Source organism: Nyctereutes procyonoides, unplaced genomic scaffold (assembly GCF_905146905.1).
Source record: "Nyctereutes procyonoides isolate TBG_1078 unplaced genomic scaffold, NYPRO_anot_genome, whole genome shotgun sequence".
NCBI lineage: Eukaryota > Metazoa > Chordata > Mammalia > Carnivora > Canidae > Nyctereutes > Nyctereutes procyonoides.
In genome coordinates, this window is record NW_026575047.1 from 42829613 (window position 1) to 42852334 (window position 22722).

Genomic DNA, 22722 nt, shown 5'->3' on the forward strand with positions numbered 1-22722 from the left:
GGGCAAACCAAGGAAAAAAATGAAATTTACATGATCAAATAGAAAGCTTTGTGAAATTAGTGCTCAGTAGTACAAAAGCTACCAGGTGGGATAGGAACACATCCCTGTGCCCTGGAATCAGGCCCCCGGATCAACCAGTGCAGGTGGTATACAGAGGACAAAAACTGTTTCATCCAGATTAATTTTTAAAGTGAAGCATGAAGACATGTAATTTAGAAATGGTGGCGTGCAAGGGGCTAAATAATGTCTTAGTATGAAGCCAACAGCACTTGCAGCACTGGTCAGATCCTTTGGAGAGCAGTCATGGACACTACAGTTGCTTACTTACTATGCAACTCCTCCTCATCATCACTGGAGTAAGAAGAGCCAAGAGAAAAAAGAGTTTTAGACTTAAGGAGATGTGGAGAGATGTGGACGGAGAAGGAGACCCGCCTTGCCGGCTGCATCCTTGGCTGGGCTGAGAAAGTGGGTTAACAGATGTTAGCACAGCAGACTGTTCCAGGACAGAGTGAAAGGCACCTCAAATTATGCTGAATGGAATAATGTTACTAGTCTGATTGCAGGAAAGGCTGTCTAGGGGAACAACATACTTGTTTACATTTTCATCTTTATTTCTGAATACGCAGAATTCTAATACAGCTTATATAATTCATCCAACAAACACCTACTTGGTAGAATAAGAAATTCTACTGTGGGTAAAATGCTATTAAGACAGCATTGCATGCTGCAGAGAAATTGTTCATGATAGGAAGAATCAATATATTTGGCAAACCTCACTGTTGTACTGTTTTGAGATACTGCCACAGCCACCCAACCTTCAGTAGCCACCAAATCTGAAGGTAAGATTCTCTACCAACAAAAAAAATTATATATAATTCACCAAAAGCTCAGGAGATGGTTAGCATTTTTTTAGCAGTAAGGTATTTTTTATTTAAAATATGTGCACTGTTTTTTTAGACATCATGCTATTGCATACTTGACTAGAGCATAGTGTAAATGTATCTTTTATATGCACTGGGAAACCTAGTAATTCATCTGCCTTGCTTTATTCAGATACCTGCTTCATGGTGGTGGTCTGGAGCACAACCATGATACCTTGGTGGCACACCTAAACTAACTCACCTACTGAATTCCCAGTCTCCTTTTAGTGTCAACTTTGAGATTACTTCTCCCTAGTAAAGCTGTCTCTGCCGGATGTTCCTGTAAAGCCCAATGTTTCTTTCACTTGCTTTATTTATCACTTCATATTGCACACACCTGTTCTCTTGTGGAGGGAACGTGGTGAAGAAACTTTATCTATAAGCTCATCCCTCTCCTACCACTGTCTAGTCTGGTGCCCGGCAAAGAGTAACTCAAATGCTTGCTGAATAAACACATTAATAAATGAATTTCCCTCTAAAAGCTCAGTGTCCTAAATGAAATGAAAAAAACCCATACCAACTGAATGTTCCACATAAATACTAAGTGATGTCTGTCAGCAGCCACGTCACATGACAGATCAAAGAACCACTGACATGAATACATGTACACTGGGTTTTTTGGCAGTGACCACTTAGTATAAAAAGTAAGGCATCCTCTTCATGTGCTTTCTAAAGTTACTTCGAAATGTGAAGCAAATTCAGGAAATGAAAATGAGCTCTCTTATTACACAAAATATAAAAGCACCCCCTTTTGTCACAATTTCATGGATAATATGGAGAAACCTATTTGTATGAGTATCTAAGGAGTATCTTCAACATATATGGAACACATTTGTTCTTTGTGATAACAAGGCAAAATGATTTCTCATTAAAAGCCTCTGAAATCTATCTAATGGGTATACTGTTCTTTTAACATCACTGCCACTAATGTGGTTAGGGCTCTTCCAGGGATACAATCAATCAAGCACTTTCTCTGTGACCATCTTCTGAGTAGAAGCAATGAGATGTTTTAAAATATACTCTTGGAAAGGGATCACCTGTAATAATGGAATTATGCTGTATGTGCAAAAACAATGTTTATTCTTAAGTTCTATCAAGAAACCATCCATGTCTGCTGGCAAGCTGGGAGTCTCCACTCCATCCTCTCTGATGCAAGAAGAAGAAATAGGGCCAAACCCATCTCTGGGAGTAGTTTCTCTGAGGGCAATCCTTCCAGCATTTCCCCACATGATGCAGGAAGCTGCAATGCTATTCTGATTCCCTGAAAATGAGCAGGCAGGATGCATTCATCATGTTCCCACTGAGGCAGCACAGCCAAAACATGTGAGTGAGAACAGCTCCCCACCTATTGTGGTTCCCAAGTAAGCTGTCGCCTGTCTACTTTCCACCCCCAAAAATGACACAGAAATCCATTAGTCACCACCTTTACTCAGTATTTTCCTCTGCATCAATGGATTTCAAAAAGTGATCCCACCTTAGAAATAACATTGAGTTTCTCTTCTAGAAAATGACCCAATGAGACATTCCAGACAAGAGGCTCAGGAGACATATATTTTCAGAAATGCCCAACTTTTAACAGCTATGAAATACTGTGGTAGAGGCAGCTAATTTTTTTGAAGGAAGAAGACATAGCACAGGTAGAGGCTGGAAGTAGTGAAATAGGTAGATTTTAGAAAGTATTTTGTTCCTAGAAAAGTGTACTCCTAAGACACAACCACTTAAAGACAATGAGGCATGGTGTTCTCCTTTCTTTAACATTTAAACTCCAGTCAGAGACAGACTCTGGCACTGTTCTAGGCACCAGTGCCTAGTGAAATCAATGAACTCACTGTAACAGAAACAACTGCTTACTGTAAGCCAGGAAATACACTAAGGATTTTATGTAAATGTACTTTTAAGCCTTATCAACATTATTATCCCTGTTTAATCAAGTAACAGAAAGGATTTCACTATTTAGCCCAAGGTCACATAGCCACCAAATGTGTGCTTACAGTAAAACATCAATTAAAACATTTTAAGTGTACTGAATACTTTAAGCTTTAAAAATTGCTGTGTAGATTTTAATTATGATTCTTTCAGCTAGGAAGACCGTGATCAGAGATGAATCATGCAGAGTATTTAAGTGATTTGGAATGGAAGATTTGAGTCTGTGGCAAAGTGAGAATCAGGCCAGTGATCCTGATGCTTAAAGGCACAGCACATGGGACACAAGGTTTAGCCTTCTGTTCAACTGCCAGGACTTTTACATCAGTGAAAAAATTTATGTTTCTAGAGCAGAATAAAAAAAATACACTTGGGAAAATTAATTGTATATGGGGAGGAACTAAGGATAAGCAATATCATTAGAGTTGATTAACCCTCCAATTACAGCATATGCTAACTCAGGGAAAGTGTGAGGCTAACTAATTTATGACCTAATCATTCAAATGTGCACAAAATGTGCAACATAAGTCACAATGAGGGTACCCTCTTCTGATCAAAGGATTAAACTCTTGCTTAGAGCTCTACTGTTGATAACAGTCTGCTAACTCATTTCAGTTCTCTCAGTGAGTGGACCAGAAAATTTCCCAGCAACAGGAGGAAAAGCTCTATGTGCCAGAACTCCTGGCACTCTAGGACAGTGTCTTCTGGGAGTTAGCTGCATTATTTATAGTGTTTGGCTAGCAACTGAAAATAGTCAAAAACCATCTTGCTTTTTGGAGGAAAAATTAATGAAGTGTTTCATGCACGAGGCAAGAGTGTGTCACAAAATATAGGAAAAAGCTCCTTCTGTGGGACACATTCTGTTGGTGTTGTTATCTGTTGCTATGGGAGTAGATTCTCCACTATGACACCACATTCACTAGTCATGGAAGGAGGCTACATACACAGAGCTGAAATGTCTCACTTCAGAGTGCTTTTCTATCTGTGGCTAATGAACTCTAGTACTTCAGGATTATCAAATCCACTATTATTTTGTTATAATGATTTTCATTCTATACCAGCAAAACCTCTATTCCAAAGCCAAACTGAAACAAAACCAAAATCCAAACAAAAACAGGAAAAGCTATTCCAGTTGTAGTTCTGTGGGATCATCATCTTTGAGACTATGTCATTAGTAGGCACATCTTTATAGTCAAACAGGCCATATCTGAAGTACTGAGATAAGTACTGAAGTACTTGTTACCCTGAGGACAAGGGTAACAATTAACTATCATGTCTTAATTCTACAGTGGAAGTTAAAAAGATGACGCCTGCAGTAAGTCTTGAACTGAGATAGAACACCTCCCTAATGTAGGGCAGCTACTTCTGTCCCCAACTCTTTTAAGATGAGTTATATCAGGGGACACTGAAGAAGCATCAGAAACACCAGGAGAGTTTATTTATTCCCTCTGCCTCAGCCTGCTTGAATACATGGACTTTCAGTAAATAATGGGGACAATCTAATCTAAATGAATGTCTAAATCTTTATGTCATGATCTCAAACTGTACTCGTGGAAAAAAAAAAAAAAACAACCAAGATTTTAAAACTAAAATAAAAAGGTGGGGTTTCTCAAAGAACAAGCTATCTTTCCATGGCAAACATTTAGATCCAATTCAAATATGTTTCTGAGCATCTTTTATTTGCAAAGGCCCTGTGCTTAATGGATGCCAGACATCTCCTAATGGGTCTAATGGGTCCTAAACCTGCATATAGCTCCATTCATATTTGCAGATGTAATCCTTTTGGTACAGGCTTAACCAACTAAAAATGTATCTCAGTCTTTCTTTGTCCTTCATGATCTGGACATTTTTGAAGATTTCAGGAAATTAATATCGGTTAAAATTTGGATAATAGATGAGAATATCTTCAGATATAACCTCATTGTGTTTGTAGCTTACTCTCCAGTGTTTCAGAAAAACACTTAAAAAAAAAAAGACTTGAGAAAGAGAGAGAAAGAACGAGTGGTGGGGAGCAGCAGAGGGACAGGGAGAAGCAGACTCCTTACTGAGCAGGGAGCCTGATGTGGGGCAGGACTCAATCCCAGGATCTTAAGATCATGACTTGAGCCAAAGGCAGGTGCTTAACTGACTGAGCCACCCAGGTGCCCCCAGAAAAATACTTTTTTAAAGGAAGTGATAGAGGAAGAGCGATTGATAAAAAGTTATGATTTTGATAAGATATATCAAACGTTTAACATCTGGGACTCCAAATGAAGAATATATGGTAATTCTTTGTAACTATTCTTAAAGTCTGAAATTACTTCAAAATAAAAAATTTTCTAAAATCCGTGTCAGGTTTAGGCCCTAAAGCAATTTTTAGCAAAAGGAGGAAGATCCTCAAACTAAACTGTGTATCACCTTTTCCATTTAAATGAGCCACTCAGGAGAAGAGGCAGGCAAATTTTGGAAGGTAATATTACAGAGTCTTAAAGTAAGAAGAATGATAAAGTGTTTAAAAAATATTTAATTAAAAAAAAAAGAGGTAATATACTCACGGTCCAACCCTGGATGGCTGATTGTCATTAATGAGATGGATTTTGTTAATGGAGAAGAAATGGCTGATGTACAGTAATTGAATCCCTGTTGTTTAGATCTGTGACATGCCTGGGAAGTACAAAAAATTTAAAAAAACTGAAGAACAGGTTCTGAATACATCTTATTATTTCTAGATAAGCACAGAACTTTACCTTCCAGTCCAACCTAGGAAAAGGCGGCAGTTCATGGGAGGGGTAACAGCACAGGCTCTATAGGCAGATACACTGGACGCAAGTCTGCCCCTGCTACTTAACAGCTGTTTAACTTCAGAGGAGTTACTTAGCTTTGAGCCTTAGTTTTCTTATCTGTAAGATGGAATAATGGAGTGCCCATCCTGTACAGTGGTTTCATATCCGTCATAATACCTAATAATGTTTACTAGTACATACTTAGTAAACATCTGCTGAATGCATAATTAGATAAAAATAACTTCACTGGAAATACCAAAACACATATAGTATTGCTCTTGTTCTTCAAAAATCTAAATATCCTTTCTAGAGGTATAGGAGATACCAATAGAATTATTCTGATCTTAATGAGTTGGAAACAAAGCGGCAAGTAAAAGGTTTTAAGATCAAGAGCCAGGCAGGCATTCATCTGGGAAGAAGTCTAAATCTTTCCTTTTCTAAGATCAGACTGCTTCTACATGAACATGAGGGGGGCTGAAATTGGTAATTTACTGCCTTCAGTAAATTCACAGCAGCCATGTAATGCAACCAGCTGCAGAAGCTCCTATAATAATGCCCCTAGGAGAATAGTCCACCAGTGTGTACTGGCATACTGCTGGTGGTGAGGGGCTCCCTCTCCTGTTCTGAGACGGCCATTTCAAGTTGTTAGCTGACTTTACTTGTCATGAACCACACCCTTAACAGTAGGCTAATATCTGCACATGCTCAAAAGGAAGCATTGAAAATCTGTTACTACCATGAATTCAACTCCAGTGTGCCAAAGACTTCTGATTATTTAAAGCTTGTTCCATGTGTAACCATGGAGTCTGAGGCAAACAGTTGCTATGTTTCATATACAACCGTGAGGTCTGAAAAATGAGCTCAGTGAAAGGCAGAGAGCTTTAGCAGGAAGCTGGCTGCTGGCGACTTGTCCAGATCAGAGATACCGGCAGCTCAAAGACCCACTCTGAGGCTGCACACAAGACAAAAACTGTGGGTGAGCAGAGAGTTCCAGAAAGGCTAATGAGCACAGGAAAGCACGAAAATGTCAGCAACTTCATCTAGAAAGACTAAATCAGAAAAGCCATTTTAGAAAGGCTTCAGCAGTAACTGATACCACTTATTAACAGACAGGGTCCGCTGTCCAATTCCTAGAAATATGTTTCAGAAAAGGTCTTACATAACAATATTAAGAAAATTAAAATGTTCCCATTTCCTCATTAAAACTCTCCGACTTCAAAAATGTGGAGAAAAGCAGTGAGAGTAGCAGCCAAGAATTCTGAGGTTAACGTTGTCCAGCCAACGGCCAGTTGTGAGGCCTTCGGCAAGAGCTTCAAATGGGCATGAAGTTCTCACACACAAGGCCTTATGTGGAATCTGAAGGGATATATTGGCTCTAAGTCTAAGATTCTGTTCACAAATCCACAACTTTGGTATTTTGCCTGGTCTTACAATGGACTTCCAAAGGATTCCACACACATGAAATGCAATTTATTCTTCAGACTCCTCACTTACCAAAGATGCACTTGGCAAGCTATGAAAGAATTGTTTTTATTTTTCACTCTCTTTTTCTGTTACCATTAGGTTGAATAAATTTAAATCATTTGCTTCAATAAATATATTCTCCATTTTTTAAAAAATTTATTTTTATTTTTTAGTCATCTCTAATCAATGCAGGGCTTGAACTCCCAACCCTGAGATCAAGAGGCAGCCAAGTGCCCCTATTCTCCATCTTCTTGCTATTTTTCTTAACCCTTTCTAAAGTGTCAGGCTCAGAAGACATGGGAGATGGGGAAGGGGGAGAAGTGGCAGAATTCCTTTGTGCCTTCAAACTGATTTTCGTCCGGCCAAAATTCTCTTGGACCTTCATGTAAGTAATACATTCAGTATTAAGGTAACCCCCCAGTGTCCAATTTCTATTTGATCATATCACTGCTATGTAATAGGGTGCAACAGAACATTAAATGTCTACATAAAATCCTGTCACCAACTCAAATAACAGGCTGTTTTGACATTTTTGTTAGCTTAATTAGATATGGTTCCTTCTATTTCTACCTAAAACTCCAGTCATCTACTCAAACACAGGTGTTTAACTTTGTCTGTTTAATTAGAAATGTTTCATTTGCACGTGTATCACAGAATCCTCCCAGAAATCAAGTGAAAGTTCTCTTGGCCCAAGTGGAAGATAAAGTACCAGGAGCCCAGGGTGGGAGGGTCTAAAAGCTTATGATTCTAGTTCTCACGGCAAACTGAAGACCTGTGCCTGGTGGTGAGTGACAGAAAGGCCCTTGAGGGTGAGCACTGGGAAAGTCACCTGACTGGCTGAGAGAAGACCAGGCCCTCCAGTAGGGAGTTCCAGGTGAGTGCCAAGGGCAGGCATGAAGAGATCATCAGTGGGGAGGGAGTACAGATGTTTTGTGAAAATTCTGACAGTGATGGGAAGCAGAGATGAAAAAACAGCCATTTTCTAGGCAATGTGAGAAGACAAAGATTTTTTTTTCCCCAGGAAGGGATAGGGTTTTGAAAAATTAGGTAATTTTATGTAACAACTTCAAGACTCATTTTACTATTGGGATGATAAAAGAAGTCCTCAGGTAAGAAGGAAAAATTCAATTACACATCTTGGGTACTTTCCTTATTTAAAAACGTCTGCTTTGATAGAATATTTAAATCAGTGCAGATTAAAGGTATTCTTGAGTTAGTGTTAAGTGCTAAAAACTTGCTTTGTGCTAGACTGAGTATATGGTATAATGGGTAAGCAATCACAGCTACTAGACTTCTATTAATCTAAGTCTTGCTTTTTTTGTTCCTCATGTGAGGACACATGTAGGGAAGCATAAATTTTTCCACATCAGCAGCACATATCCACTTCAGCCTTACCTGCTGATCAAGCATCCTATGTTCTCTCTGGCCTGATTCCAGATCCTCTTCTGAAAGTGACACCAAAGAGTCACCCCTTTCTTCACCATTGAAAGGGTGTCTGAGTTCTTTGGTGTTTATGGAGTTTACATCTAGGGATGAAGATGGCTTGTTTCCGACACCAGCTCCTCCTGTCAAGCCTTCTAGGCTGAAACTGAACACAGAGTAAAGGAGTTAATTCATTCTATTTCTGAATCACAGAAAGGAAGGAGGACATGAAACTGCTCTGGGTGTATCTCCCTGCTGATATATCATTTCTATGTCATCTAGCAAAGTTATCGACAAAGGCATGGCACAAATGAGTGCCAACTATCTTTACCCCCCACAGGTGTTGGTATGCTGAGTAAGAACACTGCACTGAGATTTTCTTATCTCATTCAACTTGTTCAAATGTTGGCCATCTAAGGTCATTTTCTCAAGATTTTTTTTTTCAATATACCATATGGATAAGACCGTAGTATCTTACTGATCTTTTATTTATGGGTGGTTTTCCTTGACCTGACGTAATTAATCTTTGCCAAAGTCTGAGCTCAGCCAATACCAAAGAATTAAATGGCACAGAGAAAAAAGATGCATAAGTAACTTTCAGAAGATAAACACGGAGACTCAGACTTGCCCTTGAGTCAGTTAAGTGGATCTTTACAACTTTACATTCAACTACAGTCTAGCTGACCTTTATAATTTCACAGGTACGTGTCCACTCCAGAAACACAAGTGTTAATTATGAGCAGTATCATCTGTACATCTGGCTGGACAACAACTGCTTTACAGGTTCCCAGAGAACCGTCAATTGCAGACAGATGCATAGGCCGCCTTAAAGAATGAAATGCTGAAAAGCTACTAAGTCTAAGAGTTTTAATCTTTTGGTTTTGATATTGACCAAGAAAAGGGGGCAAATTTAGGGCATGGGATGCCTGGAATAAAGATTCTGTGGTCTGCAGAGTGAAAAAAGCATTTTTTGTTGTTGTTGTTTGTTTGTTTTTTGCAAACAGGAGACTACAAAGAGTAGTTAGCATCTCTCCGCCTTGGGGCACTAGCCAGAATAATCCACATCTGTTGCAGCTGCAGTGAGAACTTCTTTAAAACAAGCAAGATTGCAAAATATAGCTGTAGCAGACCATGTTCTTAGTTACAAGCAGCTGGAAATGCATTTGAAGGTAAACTGAAGCTATTCAGTTATCTCTGCTCAAACTGTACAGTTAGTTCTTACAAATAATTCATGTGTGCCAATCCAGAGGGCTTGTATTTGCTTTTTTTATTTCATAAATTACTTATTATGAACTGAAACCATATGCTTCTATTTTTCTCTAGTGGGTAATTTAAACAATGGGTTTTGTTTTTATTTCAATATGACAATAGAAATCATGATTAAATGTTAAGTAAATATGTCTCTGTGAAACTCATTTTCAATACCAGGGAGACAGGCTAAGTGAAGAAGAAATTTAGTTTTCTATTGTGAATTGTCTGTAAAGCCTGAGAAAAACCAGTCTATCATTACCCACAAAACTTAATCCTAAAAGTGTTTTAGTAATTAAATCTGGCTGCTCAGCTAAGAGAATATGAAACACTGAGGAATCTGTGATTTTGGAAATCTAAAGAGATTGGGGGATTTGGAAACAAAACAGAAATAAGCGCATCTTATTAGCTGCCTTGCTTCTGTCACTGTTTTCCTCAGGATGTGGGAATCCCCAGGTTCTGGAAATTAGGACAAACCAAAACCAAACAAAGACATGATCTACTTTATACCATAGATACAAGTCTGTGCAGAAAACACCAAATCTCCAGCCACTTGAGACAAATAGGATGCATCAGGGTACACCATCCACCTCCTAGTCCGTACCCCTTCAAATGGATTAGTGATGCCCATAGCAGAGGCAACTCAACACTGTGCTCACAGACAAAGCAGGATGCCATATGCATTTGAGCCACACAGAAGCAAGCTCCCAGCCAAAAGCCCAGGTGCCATATTTTATGATTCCCCCTTTGGGGGCTGGACATGTAACAATACCATACCTTCTGTAATTAAAGTCAGCACTCAGGGCAGCAGAGTATTGCACACCAGAGGGACACCAGCTCATACTGGGGATGACATCAAAGGCAGAAACAGAAATGGAGGGAGAAAAGAGGAAACAGCAATGGGGTTATTGGGTTTGAAAAGAAAAGCCATAGTTACAGACAGATGGATTTAATTGATCATCAAAAAAAGGAACATAACATTTAGAATTTAGAAAAAGGCTAGAACAAAAACGACAAACTTAAAACTGCTCTACTCATACCCATCTAGACAATGTGCTGGAAATGATTATGTGAGTTTGCCACAGGGTAACAGCTCTGAACAAAGAGTGCTCCCTCCTCAGGTATTGTCCAGAGGCATCCCCATTACTGGAGACAGTCCCCTGTACGATCTGCCACACTACTCTCAGACCTCTGTGGCCACGGTGATAATCCTTAACTACACTAAACTCACCTTGGACTAAAAGGGACAATGACAAATTACACTGAGGTAGGATCAATGGGTCATGAGTTTTCTTCTCATGTTTCCAGTTAGGGTCCATCTAAGCCAGAGGTCTCCTGAGTCTTTCCTAATAACGATATCCTATCAACACTCACACCCATCTTTAAACCCTACTCACTAAGTTCTTGTGATGAAGATATGCCATGTCACACTAGTCACATTTCCTTATATTTTAATGATAATGAAAGCACGTATTTTTTTCAAAAGAAAAGGAATTCTATGGTACTGAGTGAGAACTGTGTCTTAATTTTAGGTTTGCATCCATCTTTCCCACAAGATGAAAAAAAAAAAAAACTCCATTTAATCATCTACTTTGATTATCTTGGCACTGGTATTTACCCTTAAGCAGGAGGGATAGAAAATCTAGGGTTGGAAATACCATATAACTAAAAAAAAAAAAAAAAAAGAATTCAAAATATCATGTACTCTGTGAAGGTTGCTGCATCAAGTCAGGATTTTTGACTGACAAATCAAAAACCAGTTAAAAAATACACCACTACCATTTGGGGCCTTAAAAATCTAAGTGATGTATTTTTGTTTTCAGAAGGGGATAAGAGTAACACCCACTCAGCTCCCTCTGGAATCTTGCAAATGGGAAGATGTGCAGACCCCAAAACCCTCTGAATACTCTGAATATACCTAATAACTTTGCTTTGATAAGTGGGGGTTTCTGACAGATGAAAAGACACAAGGAAAATGGAGGGAGAATAAACAGAAGAGCGTTCTAAAAGTGAGTGTTCTAAAAGTACATCTTTAATATCACTTAAAAATAATTTCAAGAGTAAAACACTTAAAATTAGGTTAAATTAATAGCACAAAGCTCACAAGGGCAGAAGCAGAAAGGAGAAATATGCATCTAAGACACATCTCTAGTCTGATAAACGAAATCAGACTGATTTATAATTTGCTTGTGCAAGGGAAGCAAGCCTCGATATAAGTTACAAACATGCACACGACTAAGAAGTCCATTCTCTGAAATTAACTTCATTGTGAATCTCCAAATTGTTAATAAAAATGTAAAAAACACCCAACTTCTTGAAAACACATGTTAATCAGCAACTGAATATACATTACCAAATTATCATTCAAAAAATAAATCTCCTTCTACAGATTTAAACAACCCTTTACTCTCAGAAAGTGATAATGCTGTGAGAGAGCAGGGTGAAATTTAGGATAATGAGAATGCTGAGAGACAGGAGACAGAAGGAGGGATGTGACAACCATCCTGAGGCTCCAGGAAGTAAGCTGCAGGTGGTGCTCAAGCAGCAGCAGACCTGCCCTTCCTTCTTAACAGAGAACTCGGATCATAAGAGTGGTTTGTAGGTTTTTTTTGAGAGCCTCCTAAATTTCCTCAGTTCCTCAATTAGTGGAGGTGACATTAATGGTTCTTTGACCTTACTTTGAGAGTTCGGAAATTCTAGATTTTTAAAAAATAAATATTCTGCTCCCCACCTGTTAACACTTGTGGGAATGTTTCAACTTTACTAGCTAAGGCTTCATATAAATTTTTAAATTATACTTCACATTCTTCCTGCAGAAAAATGACTAAGGGTGAGACGGTACCTAGCTCTATCTTGAAGCTTGATCTATACGCTGAGACTGTATCCAGCAACTTGTCATCTTCCACTGTCAACACATGCACGCTTTTAATAAGTTCACACTGAAGGCTTTAACGGAGAGCCAAACAAATCTCTAAAGGTCTCAGACTCTTCTGAAAGGGGCACTTAACAACGTGTTCTCCTGGGAGAACAACTCAGCTGATCCATGATTACCTGAGATTCACGAGAGTATTTGTATTCAAACTCAATTTTGTGTCTGAAATCAGGCATTATAGGAAGTACCCACTGGAAAAAGACAAAGCCGGGAGGATTACTATGTGCCAGCTTCCCAAGAAGCTTCAGCTCAGAACTGAAAATACCTCTTCACAAATGTCTCCCAATATGACAAGCTATGTGTAATTCCACCACCATTTCTGGATTTCTGAATTTCCGTTCCCCGCACCCCCCCCCCCCCCCCGCAAATAATGGAAGGAAAGGTCACTAATGATGACTTCTGAACAAGCAGAGTAAAACTCAGTATCTGAAAAGCAAATTGGCACTTTTTGGCTAGAAAGGAATATTCAGCTTATAAATTACTAATTCTAGTTTCAAAATGTTACCTGACAAAAAAATAAGTAAGGAATTCAAAGACTGTGAGATGAGCTAATGTGCCTTGTTTTCAGAAATGACTGCATCAACAATGGAGTGGTCAGTGGGCCTAGATGTGTTGAAAATGTGTTAGGGCCTGTGTGCCAGCACACAATTTTTTTCTTCTTCCCCCTTTTCTGGGGGTGGTGGAGGAGGAAGAAATAGTACTCCCCAGGGTCCCTCAGGTACAATCAATGTGCCTTTGAATTCTCCTAGGGAGAGTTATCACAGTGATATCTGAACACCAGTAAGTACAAGACAGAAAAAACACTAACAAAATTTTTTTAAAGATAAAAATAGAAAACTTCAGATTCATGAAACCATTTCATATGCAAATGAACATCAGAAATTAATAAATACCTATATTTTATTTGCTTGAAGCAGATGTGGCATTTTAAAAATAATCATCATGTTTAATCATGGCTTAAGCAAAATGAGATGCTTGTTAGTATAAGCTCAGAGGCAACACAGTTAGTCCATCAAGTTAGTGAACTCTGTACCTTCTCCTATGAATGGGAGGTCTCCTGACAACATCCCCAAGAACTCGCAATGAACTGAAAATGAATGGTGGAAGAGGTCAGTGTTGAGATGAAACACAATGAACACAAATGCATGAAGCATACAGACATCACAAAGGGGGAGACTCAGGCCACAGAGATACAGAGAAATAGTACAGGAAGGCAGGAATGAAAGAATGTGGAGTTAGAAACACGGGAGAACCAAAAAGGACTGGCAGCCTGACAATTTCTGGGGAGGATCACTCTGCTCCCCTCCTTGCTCCAAAGAGGTAATCAGATGATAAGGAATGAGGTTTATTAACTCATATACAAGTAAAAGGATTTTAAAAAGGCCATTCAAAGCTTTAAAAGAATTTAAGGCTTTAAAACTCAGGTTACATTATATGCAGATTAAGCATTAGCTAAACCAATAATTCCAGTCCATCCACCATCTCCAGAGGCACTGGGGCAGTGGTGAGAGGGATGGCCAGTCCTAGACTCAAACAGGAGATGCCATGATATTACACAGGTTGCAAATATGAATAATTAAGTGAAAGGGTTCTAGTCTTCATTGTCTTAAGAGCACCATGTAATCTTGGGCAAATCATTCATTTGAGCTTGAGCTTTAATTTCCTCATCTGGGCTAGAAGATCCATAGTCACAGCCAACTCTGAAATCAAAGTCACAGTGACACGATCCACAGTGGGTTATAAAGAAAAATGGATTGCATTTATAAACTCTCATTTCTTGATGCCATTATCATCTTTGACAGAATGTCCTGTCAAGAGGCTACTCTTGACTCAGGAAAAGAATTCCACCTATAGGGATCATTCCCCACATCCTTATTTACTTATTTTTTTAACTAGTATGAATGCTTTTTTAAAAAAAGTACAGCGTGAAAAAGCTGGGAAGGAAGGCTAAAAAAACCTGTTTATATAATTTATGCTTTCAAATGTACATAAAAACTATCCAGGAGATAGATTTTAAAAATAGCATCCTGCACTCTACCAAAGAATAATATGGAATCACAGAAAAGGCACTTAACTAGGAGACCAGAAACCTAGATTCTACTGACCTCACTCGGTAAGTGATATCAACTATTGGCAGCAGTCTAATTTGCACAAATGCAGACAATGCCACCTGACTCAGCATTTGGACTAGAAAATCAGATGGGATACTGTGTTATTAAACACGTCCAAGAGGAGTAGCACATGAGGAAAGTGTAAGGTATTGCTGGGAGCTCCATGAAGGTGGGGACTCTGGCTCATTCACCTGTGTCTCTAGAACCTAGAAATGTCTGGCATGTAGTGGGTGCTCAATATATTCTGGCTGAATAAAAGAATAAACAAGTGAATGTCAGCAGATAACACATACCTATAGTTTCGAAATCTGAGCCATGTTTAAGGAAGTAGAGGAATTTAAAAAAAAAAAAAAAAGCCCTAACCGTCCCAGGTGAGGTTTGTCACACCACCTGTTTTAAAACAACAGTCAGCCTGCTCCCTTAGCTTTTCCTCCTCAAGAAAATAGCTCTGGAGTAGGCACAACTATACATACAGCGGGCATCATGGTATTTGTTTGCTGGAGTGAAAACCATCTGCTTAAGTTCGTGTAAGCAGCCTCTGGTCAGAAGGCAACTCCACACTACCCTCTGATAGCCTGCTTCCAAACTGAACGGCTGAGACTGGGTCACGTGTAAACATGTCCCTAACAACTGGAGGATATGTGGAAAAATATCAACCATTCAATGATACTGAAGGATTCTTTTGCTCTTTTATGATTAGATAATCATTTCAACTCTGTCAAAACTTTCTGCATTAGAAATGGACAGCAATTCTCAGGAAGCACGTTGAAAACAGATAGTATTAAGACTAACATTTCATGTTTAGTTTTTAATCTGAAATTGACAGGACACTATTCCCTCACCAAGTTTTTAATCTATGAATTTTATTAACAAATGACTGTAAGCATTAAATACCCACCATGTAACAGACCTACTTCACTTGCAGTATTTAGAATTATAAATATTCTGAAAGGCAGGTATTTTCCAGATGAGAAAATTAAAGCCCAGAGGAGTCAAGTAACTTGCCCATGCAAATCTATCTATATAATGAGTTAACAGAGCTGGGGTTTGAACACAGGTTTTCCTGATCCCAAAGCCCATCTGCTTTTTTCCATACCACGGTGTCTCCTAATTTTTTTTTTTTTTTTTACCACAATAAAACCAAGTCACAGCATCAGAAGCAAGCAGACACTGAGAAATGAAACCAACAGCCCCCTCCAGGTCCACCTCACCTGCGCTGGTTCATTTCAGCATCACTGGCCGCATTCTTCCCAGGACCCCAGCTGTGCCTCCGGAAAGGGGACAGCGAGCGCATGGAGCTCCTCAGCACAGAGCAGTTCGCAGGCACCTCGGTGATGCTGTCCATCTCCTCCTCCTCCATCTCACCTGAGCCGGCAGCTTCACCCTCGCTCTCTCGACCCTCAGCTCCCACCCCATGGCTGTAGAAGCCGTCAAGACACTGCTGATCTCTGGACCTGTTCAAATTTGAAATCTGGGGGAGGGATACATCACTGCCATGAGAAGAATGTCGATCCAAGGAAGCTGTGTCGTCAGTGGAAGAACTGGATCCAGTGATATCACAGACCAACTGCTCTTCCTCGGGCTGTCATGGAGAGAAAATATGCACAGCTGAAAATGGCAAGGCATCATAATTCCCAAACCAGAAGTGGCTTCCTGGTGGCTGCACAGTGGGTAGGATGGGCAAGACCCCAATTGGCATCAAACAGGTGTTTCCTTTTTGAAAGCATGGTCACAGTTGGATTCAAATAGCCCCTGATGAAGGTGTGGTCTAGGTCTGTGCTCTTTCTACCCTCTTATTAGAGGTATACAGACCATTCCTTTCTTACAGCGGAAAAGCATCCAACTCAGGTTCAGGTTGGTTGCACAGGCCAATACCACCAACTGAAACAAAGAGAACTTATGTACCCAGGCTTTCTGCTGTGTGAAAACTCTAAATTCATATCCTATTAGGTTTAATTTTTCCCACTAGCTTTAACTAAAAACACGGTTGACTGCTTGGCTGCCATAATGTTCTGAAGTTAATAGTCCAAAAGCAAGTCTGTAATTATTTTAAGAGGCCTTTTGAAAAATGCAGAATAGCTTATAACCCAATCTAAAATCTGCCACGAAAGCCCACATTCTGGGCCATGAATGCCTACATGGAAGAAATCTATTCATTTCACTGGGAATTGGCAGTGTTATCAAGCCAAATCGAACATAAAATAATCAGTCCTGGCAACGGAGTCTTTAGTAAGTGATGATGCTCTTTCCCTGGTCAAACTCTGGAGCCTAAGAGAAAAGTACATTTTGATCCCAGTAGCCCTGACATTCTCTGTTTCCACAAACACCAGAGCACATAATTGGATAGGTGAGGGAAAGATGAGCATCCTGATGCTCAGAAGATGAATTTATCTGGAAGATACATAGAAGTGTCTAGAAGATGCATGATCACACTCTTGAATTTGGGCACTGAACTCTTAACATCTTTATTGTGTTCTTCTAGGACAGGGAGCAGGGACTAGGGAAAGGCATTCTGTGGTTTATTTTTCCTTCTTTCCAGTCTAATCAAAGTTTTAATTTAATTAAGAGTGAAGAAACAGTTCTTTGAGAAAGCTTTTAATAATTATGAAAACTAATGAGCCTTTTAGCTTTGGAATAGAAAATAAGACCTTGAAAAAAAAAAAAAAGAAAGAAAGAAAATAAGACCTATTCAAGAAGGAGAGTATTTTCAAATATTTACAGTAACACTTCAAAAGCATTCTCCTCCAGCTCATATGAGCTTTTTTCACTCTGTGGCATCCAGTTTCCTCATTTAATTGATCTGAAAATGATGGTAAAGGATGAGACTAATAGGGAGATGTGGGGGTCACTAAGACCCAGACTGGTTCTCAGTCCTTCCCAATACACAGGTGGTGAATAGCAAGAACAAGATGTGAACTAAGGCAGATTTCAACTACAACTGCCCTGTTTTGTTCCCCTCATCATCTTTTAAAAAAATCCTGCAAGGGGCGGAGGGTGCCTAGGTGGCTTAGTTGGATAAGGGTCTGCCTTGGGCTCAGGTCATGATCCCAGAGTCCTGGGATGGAGCCCTGTGTCAGGTTCCCCGCTCAGGGTGGGGCGGGGGGGGGGGGAGAGTCTGCTTCTTCCTCTCCCTCTGCCCCTTCGCCTGCTCATGCTCTGCCCCCACCCTCCAATGAATAAATAAATATATATTTTTAAAGATTTTATTTATTCATTCATGGCGGGGGCGGGGGGGGGGGCAGATGCTCAACTGCTGAGCCACCAAGGCATCCCAAATGAAAATATCTAAAAAAAAATTCCTGCAATGACAAGATCTTGAAGTTCTGTGTTCCCTCCACTGGGTCACATTGTAAAGTAAAACCATGTTTTAACCAAGTAGATTCTAAAATAGGGTAGGTATTATTTTAAAATAAAATCATCAACCATTCTTTTTAAGTTAGTGGGGATTAACTTGCACGTGTAATAAGCATATATTTTCTAGTAAGACATTAAAACAAGCTGGGAAAATTATTGGTGGCCTGTTTGTACACACTTTAAAAAAGGATAACACTGTCTAGCATATATCCTCAACAGTGTTGATCCTGGTGTGTGCTAGAACATCTGTGTACTTTTAACTCTGATAAGCCAAACCAAGTCCCTAAAAACTAAATAACCAGGGAGTTTTCACAGTAAATACCTGAGTTCTTTAGTCCTTGCACTCCTAGTAAGAATGAAGCTCACACCAATATTACGCTCAAGTTTTTTTTTTTTTAATTGTACCTTATTTTTTAAAGATTCTACTTATTTATTCATAAGAAACACACAGAGAGAGGCAGACACAGGCAGAGGGAGAGGCAGGTTCCCTACAGGGAGCCCGATGCAGGACTCAATCCCAGGACCCCAGGATCATGCCCTGAGCCAAAGGCAGATGCTCAACCACTGAGCCACCCAGGTGCCCCTTTATTGTATTCAATTCTTATGAGCTTGTGGTTATTACTTGAAAAAGGGAAAAACAAGACAAAATCAGTAACTGAGGTAAGTCTTCATTTCTAAGTATTGAGGCAAATGGTTTTTCTTTAATGCTGGATCAAATCTAAAAGAATGCTCTAAATTACTTTTTCCCCAAGACTTATGTGCTCTCAAAAGAATTTCCCAGCTTTATCATGTCTTTATACTATCCTGGCAGAATAGAAAGCAGTCAGGCATGTAACCAGAAACTAGGAATATGGTCCTAGTCTTTCTATAGCTAGGTATGTAACCACTTTCTCAATTTGTCTATCTAAGATGATGATCTTTTAGATCTAAAGATACTAGACCTTACCAAAGGCTGTTGCAAATTACTATTTTAATAGTGAATAGAGGGGAAAAACAAGTGGGGTTTTTAAGTGTTTGGATTTTTTTTTTTATTCCCTTCCAGTCCCTGAATTTATTAGTGCTTTAGTTATTAGGAGAACCGTTACTTTCACCATTCTCCACACTCCTCACAGAAAGTACCAGGATTGAGAATACTGTTTTTCCATTTATATATCAGAAGGGGGAAAAGTTCTGGCTGTTGTCACATAATAGACTATTCCATGCCTAATATTTGAAGCCATTCTTAATAGTTTTTGAATTATGTGCTGGTCTTTCTTTAAGACTTCTTTTCTCTTAAAACGTCTGCTAATTAAATGACTTTCAGAGACTTAGAATATTAGCCCTGATTGTCTGGAGAAAAGGTGCCACGGGATCAACTTAACTAGCACATTTAAAAAAAAATATGGTTTTGACTCCATGTAAATCAAATGCACTAGTTACACTGATCCCCTGGCACCATTATGACTGTTACTTAGATATACATGCAATGTGACTATTCCATAAATGTGAGTAATGGTTATTTACTAGATATTCACCACATGGGAGGCTCTGCACTAAGTGATGTAGATGTGTTTGTTCTTTTAATATTTGATTTAGATTTTTTAAAAGATTTTATTTATTTATTCATGAGAGAGAGAGAGAGAGAGAGAGAGAGAGAGAGAGAGAGAGAGAGAGGCAGAGATACAGAGGGAGAAGTAGGCCCTCTGTGGGGAGTCTGATGCAGAACTCAATCTCAGGACCCTGGGATCATAACCTGAGCTGAAGGCAGACACTGAGCCACCCAGGAACCCTGATTTTGGTAGATACTCTTATTCTCATTTTATACATGAAACAACTGAGGTCCAGTGAGGTTACATAATAAGATTCTAATTTAACTGGTCTGGGGTAAAGGCCAGATTATTTTTCTTCTTCTTAAAGTGATGATAAATGTTTTAAAAAATTAAGATCAACTCCAGTCCTAAATGTAAAAGCTAAAATTATCCATGTCCTAAAGGAAAACAACTTGACTAGGGGCAGACAAATCAGTAACAGAAGAGGACACAGGTAATAGCAATGGCCATAAAAACTGGATGAATTATACTTCATCAAAATTCTAAACATTCAGTATATCAAGACACATTCATGAAAGCAAATAGGGAAGCCATGTACTGAAAGAAAATATTTGCAAAACATAAATCTAACGAATGACTGGTATCCAGGATACATATACACAATTCCTACTTCTCAACAAAAAGACAAACCAATTTCTTTTAATGTGCAAGAAACATGAACAAGACATTCCACAAAGGAAGATACACAAGTGGCCAATAAACACATGGAAATGTCTTTAAGAGTATCGGTGGTTGTCAAGGAAATGCAAATCAAAACGGTAAGAGCTACCACTACATGCACACCAGAAATGCTAAAGTCGAAACAAAACAATCACACATGTTGATAGGAACATGGAGCAACCAAAACTCTCATACATTGCTAGTGAGAATGGAAAATGATACAATCACTTTGGGAAAAGGTCTGGCAATTTTTTATAAGACTAAACCTACAGCCACCATACGATTCATCAGTTCCTTTCATCTACCCAAGAGAAATAAGAACATTTATATTCCATTCCTATGAAGCTCTGAAATAAGGAAAAGTAACCTGTGACAGGAAAAAATTTAAACAGTTATTGCCTCCAGGGGGTTGGAGAGGAGACAGAGAAGGGACATAAGGAAACTTTCCAAAGTGAAGTAGTAATAGCCTCATCCAAATGGGGGTTTGAGTTACAAAGATGAATGAACTTGTTAAAAGTCGCTGAGGTGCAGCTATTATGGGAAACAGTATGTAGTTTTCTCAAAAAATTAAAACTAGAACTGCTCTATATAATCTAGCAATATCCCATTTCTAGGTATATATCCAAAGGAAATAAAGCCACTGTCCTGAAGAAGTATCTGCACTTCCATGTTCACAGCAGCATTATTCAAAGTAGCCAATACATGAAAACATCTTAAGTGTCCATGAACAGCTGAACAGGTAAAAAAAATATTATTCAGAGTTAAAAAAAGAAGGAAATCCCACCATTTACAACAACAGGGATGGACCTTGAGGGCAACATGTTAAGTGAAAGAAGCCAGGCAAAGACAACTTTTACATGATCTCACTTCTTTATGGAATTCAGAAATGGTAACTCATAATAACAGAGAGTAGAACAGTGCTTCCCTGGGGATGGAGGGTAAGGGAGAGGGGGAGATATTAAAAGGAACAAACCCTCAGGAGACAAATAAATGCTGAAGACCTGATGTACAGCAGGATGACTACAGTTACTAATAATGTACTGTATACATGAAATTTGCTAGGAAAGTAAATCTCAAGTGTTCTTACCACCTCCACAAAAAGGTTACTGGGAGGTGATAGATACTTTGGTCTCATTGTGGTTAGCATTTCACAATGTAGGTCTATCAAAGCATCATCTTGTACACTTTGAATATGTACTATTTTTGTCAATTATAACATAATAAAGCTGAAGGAAAAGTCACTGAATGGTAGCCTTCACACCGTGCATTTCACGGTGTATAGATTTTATAAAAAATAAACTATGAACACATATGAATTCTAAGTATTTGGGGGGTAAAAGTGGATTGTTAATTGAATTCAGCAATTAGACGGACAGGTGTGTAGAAAAAAGATGGACAGATGCACATGTGTGTAACAAAGCAAATATAATAAGGTAATGGTAGAATTGAGGTGGTGGGTGTTCACTGTATAGCTCTTCCAACTTCCCTGTGTTTCAGCATCTTCTCAATAAAACACTGGGGGAAAATGCCCTACTGGCTCTCTTCACCAACAATTATACTAGATAGGGAATATACAGGTACAGAGAGAGGGGTAATCATGTAAAAAAAAAAATACATATATATTATATATTTGTATATGTACATTCTATAAATATATATGTATATAGATATAAAAACAACTATGCACTTTCTATCTTACTACTACACCTTAAGGAATGTTTGATATTGTCAAAATACTAGTTCTTTAATTTTAATAACTTACTCATTAAATTAAATGTCTATAAGACACAAGGCATTCTGCTATGTGCCTTGGAAAATAACAGCTCACATTCTGAACACCTAATATTGCCAACTGTTTAATCCATTTGTGTGTGATAATTTATTTAAGAATCTAAGCACGTGATAGCAAGCTGTTTCACAGTTTGAAATTATAATAATTTCCAATACTTGTGCATGAACGATAATAGTTTTCTGATTTGGATTCTATAAGTATAATCACTTTTATCCTTGAAAGGCTAAAAAACTTTCTTGGCTTGATGATCAAGTACTTGAGAGCAAACTACAGCAGACGAAAGAAAGGATGTTCCCTTAAGGTTTAGCATCTTGGGGGAGTTACTCTGATTTTTTTAATTGTGGGTACATTTTATGACCTACAGAAAAAATAAGGTGTCAGGGCTTTATTTTATCTAAATCTCTTTGGGGACAGAGACTGCAACTATCAGTATTTTCGTGGACCTCAATTAACCTTTTGGGTAACAGGGTGACCGAGATTATACATTTTATGATCACTCTTTCTTTGCTAGTGCCAAGAAATATCCCAGGATTTCTTCCTACTTT

At 38.8% G+C, this 22722-nt stretch overlaps 1 protein-coding gene across 3 annotated transcripts in view; it reads right to left on the reverse strand.

Annotated features, from left to right (window-relative positions):
* Positions 1 to 22722, reverse strand: part of AKAP13 (A-kinase anchoring protein 13) — a 324337-nt gene that overhangs the window by 63578 nt on the left and 238037 nt on the right. The window contains exons 11-14 of one of the 3 annotated variants that reach the window (XM_055326518.1): positions 15994 to 16364; positions 10517 to 10582; positions 8465 to 8657; positions 5378 to 5486 (exon numbers count right to left, since the gene is read on the reverse strand). In XM_055326518.1, the coding sequence (XP_055182493.1) occupies positions 5378 to 5486; positions 8465 to 8657; positions 10517 to 10582; positions 15994 to 16364 (739 nt within the window). Of the gene's footprint in view, positions 1 to 5377; positions 5487 to 8464; positions 8658 to 10516; positions 10583 to 13704; positions 13759 to 15993; positions 16365 to 22722 lie in introns of all 3 variants that reach the window. The other 2 variants (XM_055326519.1, XM_055326520.1) reach the window with 2 other exon arrangements.